This window comes from Parasteatoda tepidariorum, chromosome 11 (assembly GCF_982258835.1).
Source record: "Parasteatoda tepidariorum strain Cologne lab strain chromosome 11, Ptep-v5.0, whole genome shotgun sequence".
NCBI classification, from domain to species: domain Eukaryota; kingdom Metazoa; phylum Arthropoda; class Arachnida; order Araneae; family Theridiidae; genus Parasteatoda; species Parasteatoda tepidariorum.
In genome coordinates, this window is record NC_141765.1 from 80,827,219 (window position 1) to 80,839,932 (window position 12,714).

Below are 12,714 nucleotides of genomic sequence, written 5' to 3' on the forward strand. Positions count from 1 at the left end.
CTTTGAAGTTAACTATTTTTCAATTAGCATCAAATAAAAATAAAAGTGTGTATCGTTTTAAAAATAATCAAAATTTTTACAGAAGTTCATACTTGCGTGATCGATAACTCACTTGATTTCGCATATCAATAAAACTACAGAAAATGTTCCAGATGTTGTATAACTAAGAAATGCGCCTAGTAGCGATCATTTTAATTATTAAGTAAAAAACTGTTTTTTTCTTCAAAAGATACGAAAAAATAATATATTAGAAGAAAAGAATTTAAAGATCGGAATAGAAGAAAAATTTTAAAACAATAAGGCTACTAACTTCTGAAAATAAAATTTTGATAGACAATTAAGTATAAACGAAAAAAAACCGAAAAATTATTAGTTTAACTCTTGTTTGATAAAAAAGGTGTCTTCAGTGTTCATTGTTTGTTATTTAGTTTTTCGGCGGTGATTAAGCGAAAAAAAATTCTTTTTTAAAGAATAGGAAGAATAAATTTGAAAGTGAATAATTTTTGTAAACGAAATAATATTTGAGGGTAGAATTGTGAGATTTTGATATAGAGAGTAGAAGATCGATTGGATGGGAGAAAAAGCGACGCCAAAAGGCGACGTGACTACTGGCAACCCTCTATCGATATTGGTAGTCTTGACTTGCTTCTTCTAATGCTCGCACTTCTCCTCAGGTATTCTCCTTCTTGTTATGAAACCTTTTCTTTAGATGCTCGTGTAAAAAAATGACTGAATCAAATGCAGATTATGCGGCAATTTTTGCCAATGACACATTGACTTTAATAAATGATTCAAACTTTACATCAACGGAGGAACCTGTCACTTGGGAATCACAAGTCAGTTTAGCCTTAAAGACATTAGTTGTGACTTGTATCATATGTTGCGCTGTTTTTGGAAATATACTCGTTATATCTAGTGTTTACCGAAATCATAAACTGAGGATAACCACAAACTATTTTATAGTATCTCTCGCTTTTGCCGATACTTTAGTCGCATTATTAGCTATGACTTTTAATGCTAGTCATATGATAGCTGGAAAGTGGATCTTTAACCAAACAGTATGTGATTTTTGGAATTCTTGTGACGTCCTATTCTCTACAGCTTCAATCATGCACTTGTGTTGTATTAGTGTGGACAGATATTACGCCATCATCAAACCTCTCGAATATCCTCTAAAAATCACTGGAAAATTAGTAGCTATCATGATTGCTACTGTTTGGTTAAGTTCAGGCCTTATTAGTTTCATACCAATATTCTTAGGTTGGTATACTACTGATGAGTATTTAAAATCTCGTGACCAAAATCCAGATGTTTGTGATTTCAGAGTAAATAAACCGTACGCTATCATTTCGTCAAGTGTCTCTTTCTGGATTCCATGTTTCATAATGCTTTTTACTTACTACAAGATTTATGTGGAGGCAGTTCGACAGGAAAAGTTTATGTGTAAGTCTCAGATGGCAATGGTGCATAATAGCGCGAGAAATAGCACGGATCATTCGATGGCTGTTCATGCTCCACCTCATCGAAATTCTCACGGGGATGATCCAGAAAGTGGTCAATCTACTCCTACAAAACGGAGTATTAATAAGATGAAACGAGAACACAAAGCTGCAAAGACTTTGGGAATAATTATGGGAGCCTTTATTCTCTGCTGGTTACCATTCTTCCTTTGGTATGTGTCTATTAGTATGTGTGGGGATGCATGCCCATGTCCTGAAATCGTTGTTCAAGTACTTTTCTGGATTGGATATTTCAACTCATCACTTAATCCTATCATTTATGCGTACTTTAATCGTGATTTTCGGGAGGCTTTCAAAGACACCATTCAAACCTTTGTTTGCTGTTGTTGTAAAGTTCCATGTCTACAGAATGAGCGTGCTAAAGCCATGCAGTTCAATTGTGCTTACAGATCAACTCAAGATATAGGACTTGTTGAGAATAAGTATGTTCGAGATTGAAAATCATCTTGGCTGGGTAAGCTCTCCGTCATTTCCTAAATTCTTGTTCAATAGTTAGTTATAAGTTGCATTGTTAAAAGGTAAGTCCTTACTTATCATTTGTTTTTTTTTATTTCGTTTCGTTTTTTTTTCAATTTCATTTGTTTATTTAAGAAAAAAGGTTGAAAATCGTTCTCCAGTAAACGAATTTTATTCACGAAACAATGAAGTGGAAAAAGGAGTAGCAAAACAATGGAATGCAAATTAGAAATAGCAAATCATGTCATTTTCATCCAAACAAAACTTTCTATCTCAAAAATAATTCAAGTGAAAAATAATGCGCGATTTTCTAAGTAAATAACAAAGTATTTTAGTGAACGTATATTTTATAAACAAGGGAGATTTTTCAATTTAGATTTAATATTTTAAGTGTCTTCGAGCGTATAGAATCACTATGAAGTTATATGCTGATCTATAACAGGGAAATAAAGTTGACTATGATCCAATATTTTTATCATTTATATAAGGCATTAAGTTTATTTAAAAAAAAAATAAAAAGAAACAAATAGTTCTTAAAATAATTAGATTTTTATTTCTTATAATTTAGAGTCTTTTGCAAAGCTTTAATTTTATGTGGACGTTGCGGAACATAAAAAAAACGAAATGCAATGAAAAATGTTTTGTTTAATGATCGGATTTACATGTATAAGGACTCAATGGTATGTGGGGATAACCTAAAATTGACTAATTAGTTAGAGCAGACGATATTTAAAGTTATGAAATTAGACTCACAAACCTATTTTCTCTGAATACCTTTTCTTCGACGGATTTCTGTCGATCAAAATATAGAGGTATCCAGGAAATATAATTCCTATAGTTTAGTCAGGTGAGAGGTAGAGACCCTTAAAGTTAATTTCACTTTTTACGTATTTATATGTTTCTTAAAATTTTGAATTGAAAGGTATACAATTTTTTGCATCATTTTGTATATATAAAACTTGAGCGAAATGAGTTAAATAGTTTCTGACAAATCAAATTTTAAATTGGTCAGATATTTAAAATTCAATTTATCAGGAAGAATTCGTCTGATTTCGGTCAAATTTAATATTTTGCCATAGAAAATTACGTTTTTTTAAATGATGTTAAACTTTGTATACCTAACAATTCAAAATTTTTCGACTATTACTAAATAAAATAATTAAAAATAATAAATAATTATTTCGAGTATAATTATATTTGAATAACCGAATTTTATAATTGCGCGTTCATCATTGTTTTTCAATTCGTCAAACAATTATCAAGCATAATACGCAGAAAGTAAAACTAACGTTAAGGAGTCAAACATTGGATAACTTTCCTGAAAGTACCTTTTTGTGTCTCATTTATTTATTTAAAATATCGTCTGTACGAATTAATTAGCATATTTGAGGTCTCCCTCCCCTTCAAATTTGAGTTGTAATACGTGAAAATTCGATAATTAAACCAAAAGTTATTCAGGGTGTTTCTATTTTTGTTGCGTATTATACATCTATACCTTTATTTAAAGATCAAAAGGCATTATTCCGTTGCAGTGTTAAATAAACAAAAATGTAAACGAACATATATTGATCAGTCGTTCCAATAAATCGAAATATTGCAATTGATTAACAGCAAGAGTGAAACGCGGGATCTATTGAGTTCATCAAAATTTCTTTTTTATTCACCTAAGTGAGGTATTGTCTATTGATAAAGTAGCTATATTTATAAGTAAATAGTATACGCTTTTCACTATGCTATGAAGCTAAATTCTAACAGAAAATTAAATATGTGTATTTCAAAGTGTCAATGGATCTTGAATGTTAAAATAGTTTACTTTAGCATGTGGGCATATACTTTTAAGGTACAAAATATAATATTCGGACAAATATTATATACTTCTAAATATTATTCATTATATACTTCTAAAGAATTCATGAGATGTAATAACATAAATTATATGGATTAACTATTATAAAATTTATTATTCAATAAATACATTATTTTAAGAAAATTACACTGTAAGCTAATCTATTTTGCTAAAATTTGTAAGTTAATTCATGATTTTATGGGGTTACAAAACTTCTATGATAGGAAATCTAAAGAATTAATTTATTTATGCAGCAAAATTGATTTGATGAAGACTCCCTAAAAATCTATTTTAAACAATCTATTGATTGTTTCTCTTTTGAATTAATTTAAAATGTACAAATTTAATCTGCTGATGACTGCTTCCCATAAAATCTCTATTTAAAACAATCAATTCATTGTTTCATTTTTGAATTGATTCAAAATTTACAAATTTGGTCTGAATGACTGTTTCCCTTAAAATCTCTATTTAAAACAATCAATTCATTGTTTCACTTTTGAATTGATTTAAAATTTACAAATTTGGTCTGAATGACTGCTTCCCTTAAAATCTCTATTTAAAAAAATAAATTCATTGTTTCACTTTTGAATTGATTTAAAATTTACAAATTTGGTCTGAATGACTGTTTCCCTTAAAATCTCTATTTAAAACAATCAATTCATTGTTTCACTTTTGAATTGATTCAAAATTTACAAATTTGGTCTGAATGACTGTTTCCCTTAAAATCTCTATTTAAAACAATCAATTCATTGCTTCACTTTTGAATTGGTTTAAAATTTACAAATTTGGCCTGAATGACTGTTTCCCTTAAAATCTCCATTTAAAACAATCAATTCATTGTTTCACTTTTGAATTTATTTAAAATTTACAAATTTGGTCTGAATGACTGTTTCCCTTAAAATCTCTATTTAAAACAATCAATTCATTGCTTCATTTTTGAATTGGTTTAAAATGTATGAATTTGGTCTGCTGATGACTGCTTCCCATAAAATCTCTATTTAAAGCAATCTATTAATTGCTTCATTTTTGAATTGGTTTAAAATGTACGAATTTGATCTGCTGATGACTGCTTCCCATAAAATCTCTATTTAAAGCAATCTATTAATTGCTTCATTTTTGAATGGGTTTAAAATGTACGAATTTGGTCTGCTGATGACTGCTTCCCATAAAATCTCTATTTAAAGCAATCTATTAATTGTTTCATTTTTGAATTGGTTTAAAATGTACGAATTTGGTCTGCTGATGACTGCTTCCCATAAAATCTCTATTTAAAGCAATCTATTAATTGCTTTATTTTTGAATGGGTTTAAAATGTACGAATTTGGTCTGCTGATGACTGCTTCCCATAAAATCTCTATTTAAAGCAATCTATTAATTGCTTCATTTTTGAATAGATTTAAAATGTACACATTTGGTCTGCTGGACTTCTCCCCATAAAAACTCTATTTACAACAAATTATTGACTAATATGCTCTTTCACTTTAAAAATGATTTATAGTGTAGCAAAATTGATTTTCTGTCGACAGCGTCTCCCCTCTTAAAACTCTATTTGAAACAATTTATAGATTGATAAGTAATTTCATTTTTAAATTGATTTATAATGTAACAAAATTGGTGCTCCTCTTTTCAAATAATTTATAGTTTGATAGGTGCTTTCACTTTTGAATTGATTTGAAATATAGAAAATTTGGTTTGTGGAATACTATTCCCCTTGAAATTCCTCCTAAAGTATAAATAATGTAATTTATTTTCATCTTGGAATTGATTTATAATGTAGTAAAGAAAAACAATTTTGTATGAAAATTACTAGATTTTGTTGTTTTACTTATTCCTTCCTTCATTTTTGGCCTTAGAATATATAAGTTAATTTGCTAATGATTAAATTTTTCTATCTTTTTTTTATGAAAGAAATATTTTTCTTCGAAGTGATCAATCGAAACTAACCATCTTGAAAGTGTTCAAACATTAAAAAATACCAACATTTTACGTTGAACTACTAATATTCTATCGCTATAATATGCATTAAAAAATTTTTTAGAATAAGTTTTTTAAGTGAGGAAAAAAAGCTTTTGTCAAAACTGACGAGATTAATCAATTGTATATTTAATAGCAAATTAACAAAAATTTAAAATTAGCTTATCACGTTTGTAATAAACAATTACAATTATCAATGTAATTTTAACATTTTGCCAAGCAGTATTCATCACTTTTTAAATAAGTTCATGTTACTAAAATATGATGCTGTTTTGAAACAAAATTTAAGAATTGACCATAAATGATATTAAAACACATTTCTGAAAACAACACTAAAGAATAGTTTAACATTTTGAAACTCTGTGTCCAATATATTGTATACCCTGATTTTTATGAAGGCAATAAATTTTCTTGTGCGTATTGAGCTCGTATTCAATAAAAATTCAAACATTTGAAAAGTAATACAGAAAAAAAAAATCTCTATTCTTCATTAATTTTGAATCTGGAAACAACACTAAAGAATAATTTAACATTCTGAGATTCAGTATCCAATATATTGGACAACATTTCCAATAATTTCATCATTTAAAATATTTTATGATTTTATTTCTGTTTATATGTCTTGAAAAAGCGATTATTTTATGAAAGAATAATTTGTTTTACCTTCGTTCGTCAGAATTTCTACAATAAAAATAATTAGAAAGATAAGGGATTTAATTCAAATACTTTTGAATAATTTCAGAGTATACAAATATTTTATTACTATAGTCTAGTGGATTTTGTTTCATAACCAAAATATGAAGAATTACAATAAAAAAATACCCTAAAATGTGTGAAAAATGGTATAAATTAAAATTTATAATATTTTAAACTGTAATTAAAAAAAGTTGTTACATTAAACCACCAGTTTTTTTTCGCCAATTGAGAAATATTTACTTGCATGTCTTTTAGTTATAAAAAAAAATAAACGTTTTGAAATGTTAGTGCCCCTTTTTAAATAAAGTTTTGGACTATTTTCAAAATTTTCAGATTTCTGATTTTGTAGATCACTGATTTTATTTCATCAAGATTGCAGATATTTAGTAGTAATGAGCAAAAATTACGTTTAAGTATACACCCTGAGAAAACTCAGTAAATATTTGTACCATAATATTGTTTAAATTTCATGCAACTTTAATAAGTTATTAAATTAAACCACGTCTCCGTTGAAGCTGTTTTCAAAAAAGAAGATACCTGAAGTTTCACTCGCCAATTGCTCTGTTATTTTCCTACCGATCATTTTTTAAGTTCTGAAATCATATTTTATTTTATTTAAAGTAATTCAGTTATAAAAGATAAAAGCCTTTTTAACTTGAATGCGTCACCAAGTTTTATTTATTTCGAAGACGAAGAGCATTGTTAGCTATAAAAGTTTACTTCAATACTTTTCTCCTGAATCAGAAACTTTAATATTTGCGTTCTGAAAGATTAAATTAAATAAATTAAATTGTAAATTTAAAATAAACATTCGATTGTTTTGAGTATTTTTCATAATAGCAATTAATTTAGCAACAGAATAAACTCTAAATTAACTCTAAAGAGAAATCGTTGAAATAATTTTTTTTCAAATATCTTAAACGGAATTTTTCCACCTGTAATATTTATGGCGCATTTACAGAAATTCCTGAGATTCTATATAAAAATTTTTATGACTGAATTTACATTTTTAATAATTTATATGTATTTGCAACTGATGTAAAATAGACAAAATACTTTACCTATATTTTTTCGTAACCAAAGAAACTAACTGCATGAATAAATTTAGTTTGGTTGGCGAATGATCCTCCGGATTCCATCCGTCTGAATATCACGTAATCAAAATAGTATAATAATATTTTTTAACGTCATGGTTCAAATCGTGATTGATCAGGGGATAGAGTGTTCGCCTTCCAAGCAAATGCGGGTAAGTTCATCAATAAAAAAAGTCCTCCACGAAGACAAAGTTCTCCAAAAACTTGATCCAGGATGTCTTCAGAATTGGGTTCAAAATTTCTAGGCTTCGGAGTAGAACATTAGTAGTCGTAAACCCAAGAAATTGGGTAGGCTGTATAACGAGGATTAAAAGATATTATGGTTCAGAACAGTCTAAACTGTTTAACAGTGCATGTAAAAAATGTGCTAAAACCAATGTTTTAGTTTGACTAGCAATTATTAAAAGTGATATATTTTATCAAAATTAAATGTTTTGAAAAATGGATCATTTTGTTTTGGGTGTCTTGTATCGTTATTAATGCATTTCTAAAGTTATTGAAATTGAAGACTAAACTAGAGGTCTATTGAATAACAATGCGGAATATTTTTTTCTGTGGCATGAGATTTCTTAACTGATACTTTTATATAGCTAATTTCAAATCTGCAATCGGTTTCTCTCTCCAAGCTGCAATTTTTTTCGAATATATTTTAGTCTATTCATTGTCGAAAGAGACATTAAGACATTTTATTCTATTTTTTGACGAAATGCGCAAGTTTAAAAACATTATATTCATCTGGGGGTCGCATAAACGTTGCGTCAAATTTCTAGGAGACTTAGGGCATATCATCATGATTAAATTTGCATATGAACCCATGATAGGAAATTTCATCATACGCCGATAAGAGTTCTTCCCTATTATCTGTTTTTTTTGTGTGTTTTTGAACAGTACATAACAGGGGAAGTGCCCCAAGCCGCGGGCGATGACATTTCCGGGTATAGGTTCTTATGCAAGTTTAATGTTGATTATATTACCTAACTCTACTAAATTTTTTTTAACATTGATGCGACCTCTTACTTTTTATTTCGTTATTAAACTAATACAAAAGTAGACTAGAAATATCATTTAAAAACAATCTTCATACTTGAAATTCCCGATTTAGGTAAGGCATTTCTACAAATGCGGCCATTTTGTAATCAAACGAATTCCATTACCTCCCCCTACTTTATTTAAAACAATACTTAATTGTGTTAAATCAATGATTAAACACAATTAATAAATCAATAATAAAATCAATGATTAATCAATTAATAATAAAATCAATGATCTTATCTGTTTTTGGTAGTTTCAAGCATACTTCTTACAGTAAACGTATTTAATGGATGGAAGTTAGTCAAGAGAGCTGTCAGACGTTTGAGCCCTTTAACGTTTATTATATTTTTTCCCTATAACCTTAAATTTATTTACGTAAATAAACCCCCCTTTTTTTTATTTGCAATTAAAATGGGAAGTTTTAGTGATTTGAATCAATCCGTTTTTTAAAAATAAAATCTAAAATCATTGATTGAAAAAGGAATTTTTTTAAAGAAATCATAAACGTTAAACTTTTCAAAGAATTTTAATATAATATGTTTTAATTTGTTTATTTATTTTTACAGTTTTAAATTTAATTATAAATATATTTCAGCGTTGAAAGTTTCTATTAGCAAAATTACGCTAGTTATTTAGTGTTAAAAAATTACATTACTTTTGAAATGACATTTTGAAAACCTTATAATTGTAATGAATTTTTTTGATTGCATAGTAGTAAAATTTATTGCAGTTATTGAATATGGTAGTAATAATTCCTAACTGAGCGAATTTGTAATGTTTTTCAGGAATTTTCCAAGAATTTTTTGAATACGTTGCAATAATAAAAATGAAATCGAATTAAAATTCGAATTGAAATTAAACCCACAAATAAAGACTTCTTGTTGGTGTTAATGTCTAGCAATCATATAAATAGTTTTTCTCTTTAAAGTTTTATTTTTCTTCTGCCATTCATCAATATTCGACTCTCTAGTTATTTTCAGATTTCAAACTTACATTAACGGTAATATATGCACATTTGAAGGACAATTTAATGGTAAGCCACATTTTTAAATTTATTAGGAGTAGGGTGAAAGCACCACGATTTTATCTGTCGACAGTAAAATGATTCTGTACATTATGATTAGCATTGCAAGTTGTGGTGCCATGAATTTCCACGAATTATCAAATTATTTTGTACATTTTTGAAATGCTTCGTTTAAAGTAAAAATTGTTTAAAATTTAAGATTTTTTGTTTAATTTATTGATTGCATTTTAACGGTGTTTATTACTTTTTCAATGCTACAAAATTGAATAACTATAATTAATAAAACATTTAAAAGATTCGATCAATAACAAATTGAAAATATTAAGAATACTCTGGTATTTGAGGATGAAGGAATTAACGAATTTACTTTAATGCTACAATCTATGAAATAGACGTTGAGGGAGGGATTCAATTTTGGAAGACAGAATGTTACCCCAAATTAGCCTACAAGTAACATAGACGCTGAAAAATCATTTTCTAAGTATAATGATGATAAATAATGAATGGTGAAACTTATACGAGAAGTATTTAACTTTGTGCGGCTATTTTGTACCAAAGTTCTGTAAAAACAGTAATATTTTCTTCCAACTCCTTTTATTTGTTGAGTGCCTTTTAGTGTATATATATATATATATATATATATGTAAAAAAACGTAAAGAATTCTGGGAAAGAAATAAAATTTGGGGAAAATTTAGTCACTGGTTCGAAGGAGCAGTAACTGAAGGATATTATTTGTCATTACACATTTACTCGTGTCTATATACATGTATTTAAAAGATTTTTTTAAAAAAAAATAAACAAAGTAAACTAAAATGAAAACTTTCAATACAGAGAATGTCACAATTAGGACGAAATATGCTATTTTGAGACGAGAATCACAGACCAAAACATAAACCAGGAAATATGAAACCTCTATTCATCATCGACTGCTGGTTCAAACTCAACTAAAAATATCTTGAGTATTTCCTCAGAATTAGTATTTTTTAACGAAGATTTTGATTTTTCTTAAAAATATTTTTAGATCTTTTCGTGGACATTTCATAATCATTTTGAAGGTTTTAATTTACTTTAAAAATATTTGCTGTATTTTTGTAGAGCCAGTCATTTTCAAAATTATTAAATATTTTTAAATATCTGCAGATTTATTGAAGATATTTGAATTAGTAAAAGAAAGTGAAATTTTTCTCCAAATTTCACTTTTAAATATTTGAAATTTTGTTGTTGTTTTTCATAGGATGTTAGATTTCTCTTATTTAACATTCTAGGACGAAAATACAGTTGTAATTAACATAAGTAAAAATTTTAAGCTTTCTATATTAAATTAAATTAAAAATGATTATATCAAATTATTCTTTTTCTGCGATATTGTTTGCAATATTATATAGATATTTTTGTGCATTTAGCATTATAAAAAACATGAATATATTGCGTGAAAATTAACATGCTAGATATTTTAATGTAAAATGCAACAAATCTTTGTATTTATATGTGAATGCACAAGCTTCACAAGAAAAAAAAAGGAAAATTTGTAAGTGTGCTGCTAATTTCTCAAAGAAAATGAATTCTGAAGGTACTACTGTTATTATACTTTTCAAGCTTATAATTACCAGAAAATTTTAAAAATCCATTCTGAAGATTTTTAGTAGAAGATAAAATCAGAAAAAAAATCTGAAGGCATTTGACCTGCTTTATAGGTTTAATTTCATAAAAGAAAAAGAGAATTTATTCTGAAGATTTTAAAGATTTATTTAATTCTGATTAATTTTAAATCTAATAATCTTATAGATTATTATATATCTTCAAATCAAATTTAGAAAAACTATAATCTGAATAAGTGTAAGGTGAGCACCTTTTGAAGTTACGTTATAAGGGTACATATTATAGCCGTGTGAGCAATATTACAATTTCATGACCGGTTGAACTAGGGTTTGAATCCCAGGGATAAAATCACAATATTTCTTCTTTTCTTCCAAAATATGATGTGTTTCCAGCGTCGTGCACTTCTCAATCGGTGATTCTGGAATACTAGAATACGGAACTCTTATTCATGCATAGATGACCACAAAGCTGCTTTACGCAAAATAGCCTACTATTTCTCATCTATCACAATCGCTGGCAGTCTTTAGAAAATCTTTTAAAAAATTCATTTGGAAGATTTTCAACAGAAATTAAAATCTGTAGATAATTTGAAGAAAAAGTAGGCTTAAAAAGTGGGTCAAATATTTAAAGATTTTCTTCAGTTTTTTTTTTTAGAAAAAAGAAATTTTTAGAATATTTTTAGTGGGGAAGGATCACCGATACCTATTTTATATTTGTTCAAGCGAATTTTCAGTGGTGTCAAACCGACGAATCAACTTTAATCTCGAGCTTTGAACTTTATTAGAATAACTCTAAAGAAGTCTATGCGTTTAATATGTTCAACTTAGTACCTATTTTTTGCCAGGTGGTACTTTCTGTAGTTTAAACGCAGAATCGAACTTATTCTTAACGTTCTATAATTATTTTAGTATCTTAAATAAATATTAAGTAGTAAATGATTTAGTATGAATAATAATATTGCAATGAAAAATGTTTTTAGCTGAAGATAATTTTGTTGAGAATGTTAGATAATTTTTGAAAACGGCTCTAAAAGGACAATCAATTTCATTAAAGATAATACCACTGTTTGTTTATATTATTAAATATATTAGTTTTATTTCTATACTTCGAAGAAATTTTTCTAGAGTTAAATTACTACTGGAAAATGTCTTACTTTACCTTGGTCTTAATTTAAACGGTTTTTCATTGAAAGTAAAAGTGTACTACAAAATATAGGGGAGAGTGGGGTCAATTGTAACAGGGTACGATTGTAACAGAGCAAAAATTTCGAGTGTCGGGTTCTAGATTTGGTTCCTAGGTGGCGCACAAGGTGTATTTAATAAATCTACATGTACACCCCTGCTGGCAACCATTTTTATGTACTTTTGAAAGAGTTACATCACAAAAGATATTTTCACGCTACGTAAGTACTTTTTTTGGTATTAGAATATTACATTGTAAAAAATTAATTTTGTTTAAACAAATAAAAATTA

The 12,714-nt window shown here is 27.6% G+C and overlaps 1 protein-coding gene across 3 annotated transcripts in view; it reads left to right on the forward strand.

Moving 5' to 3' along the window:
• Window positions 1–593: 593 nt before the first annotated feature.
• LOC107455838 (octopamine receptor beta-2R) overlaps window positions 594–12,714 on the forward strand; it is a 112,406-nt gene continuing 100,285 nt past the window's right edge. For 2 of the 3 annotated variants that reach the window (XM_021147614.4, XM_021147613.4), the window contains exon 1: window positions 594–1,974. In XM_021147614.4, coding sequence (XP_021003273.1) covers window positions 726–1,958 — 1,233 coding nt within the window. In that variant the 5' untranslated portion in view covers window positions 594–725 and the 3' untranslated portion in view covers window positions 1,959–1,974. The remainder of the gene's footprint in view (window positions 1,975–12,714) is intronic. The other variant, XM_021147612.4, reaches the window with a different exon arrangement.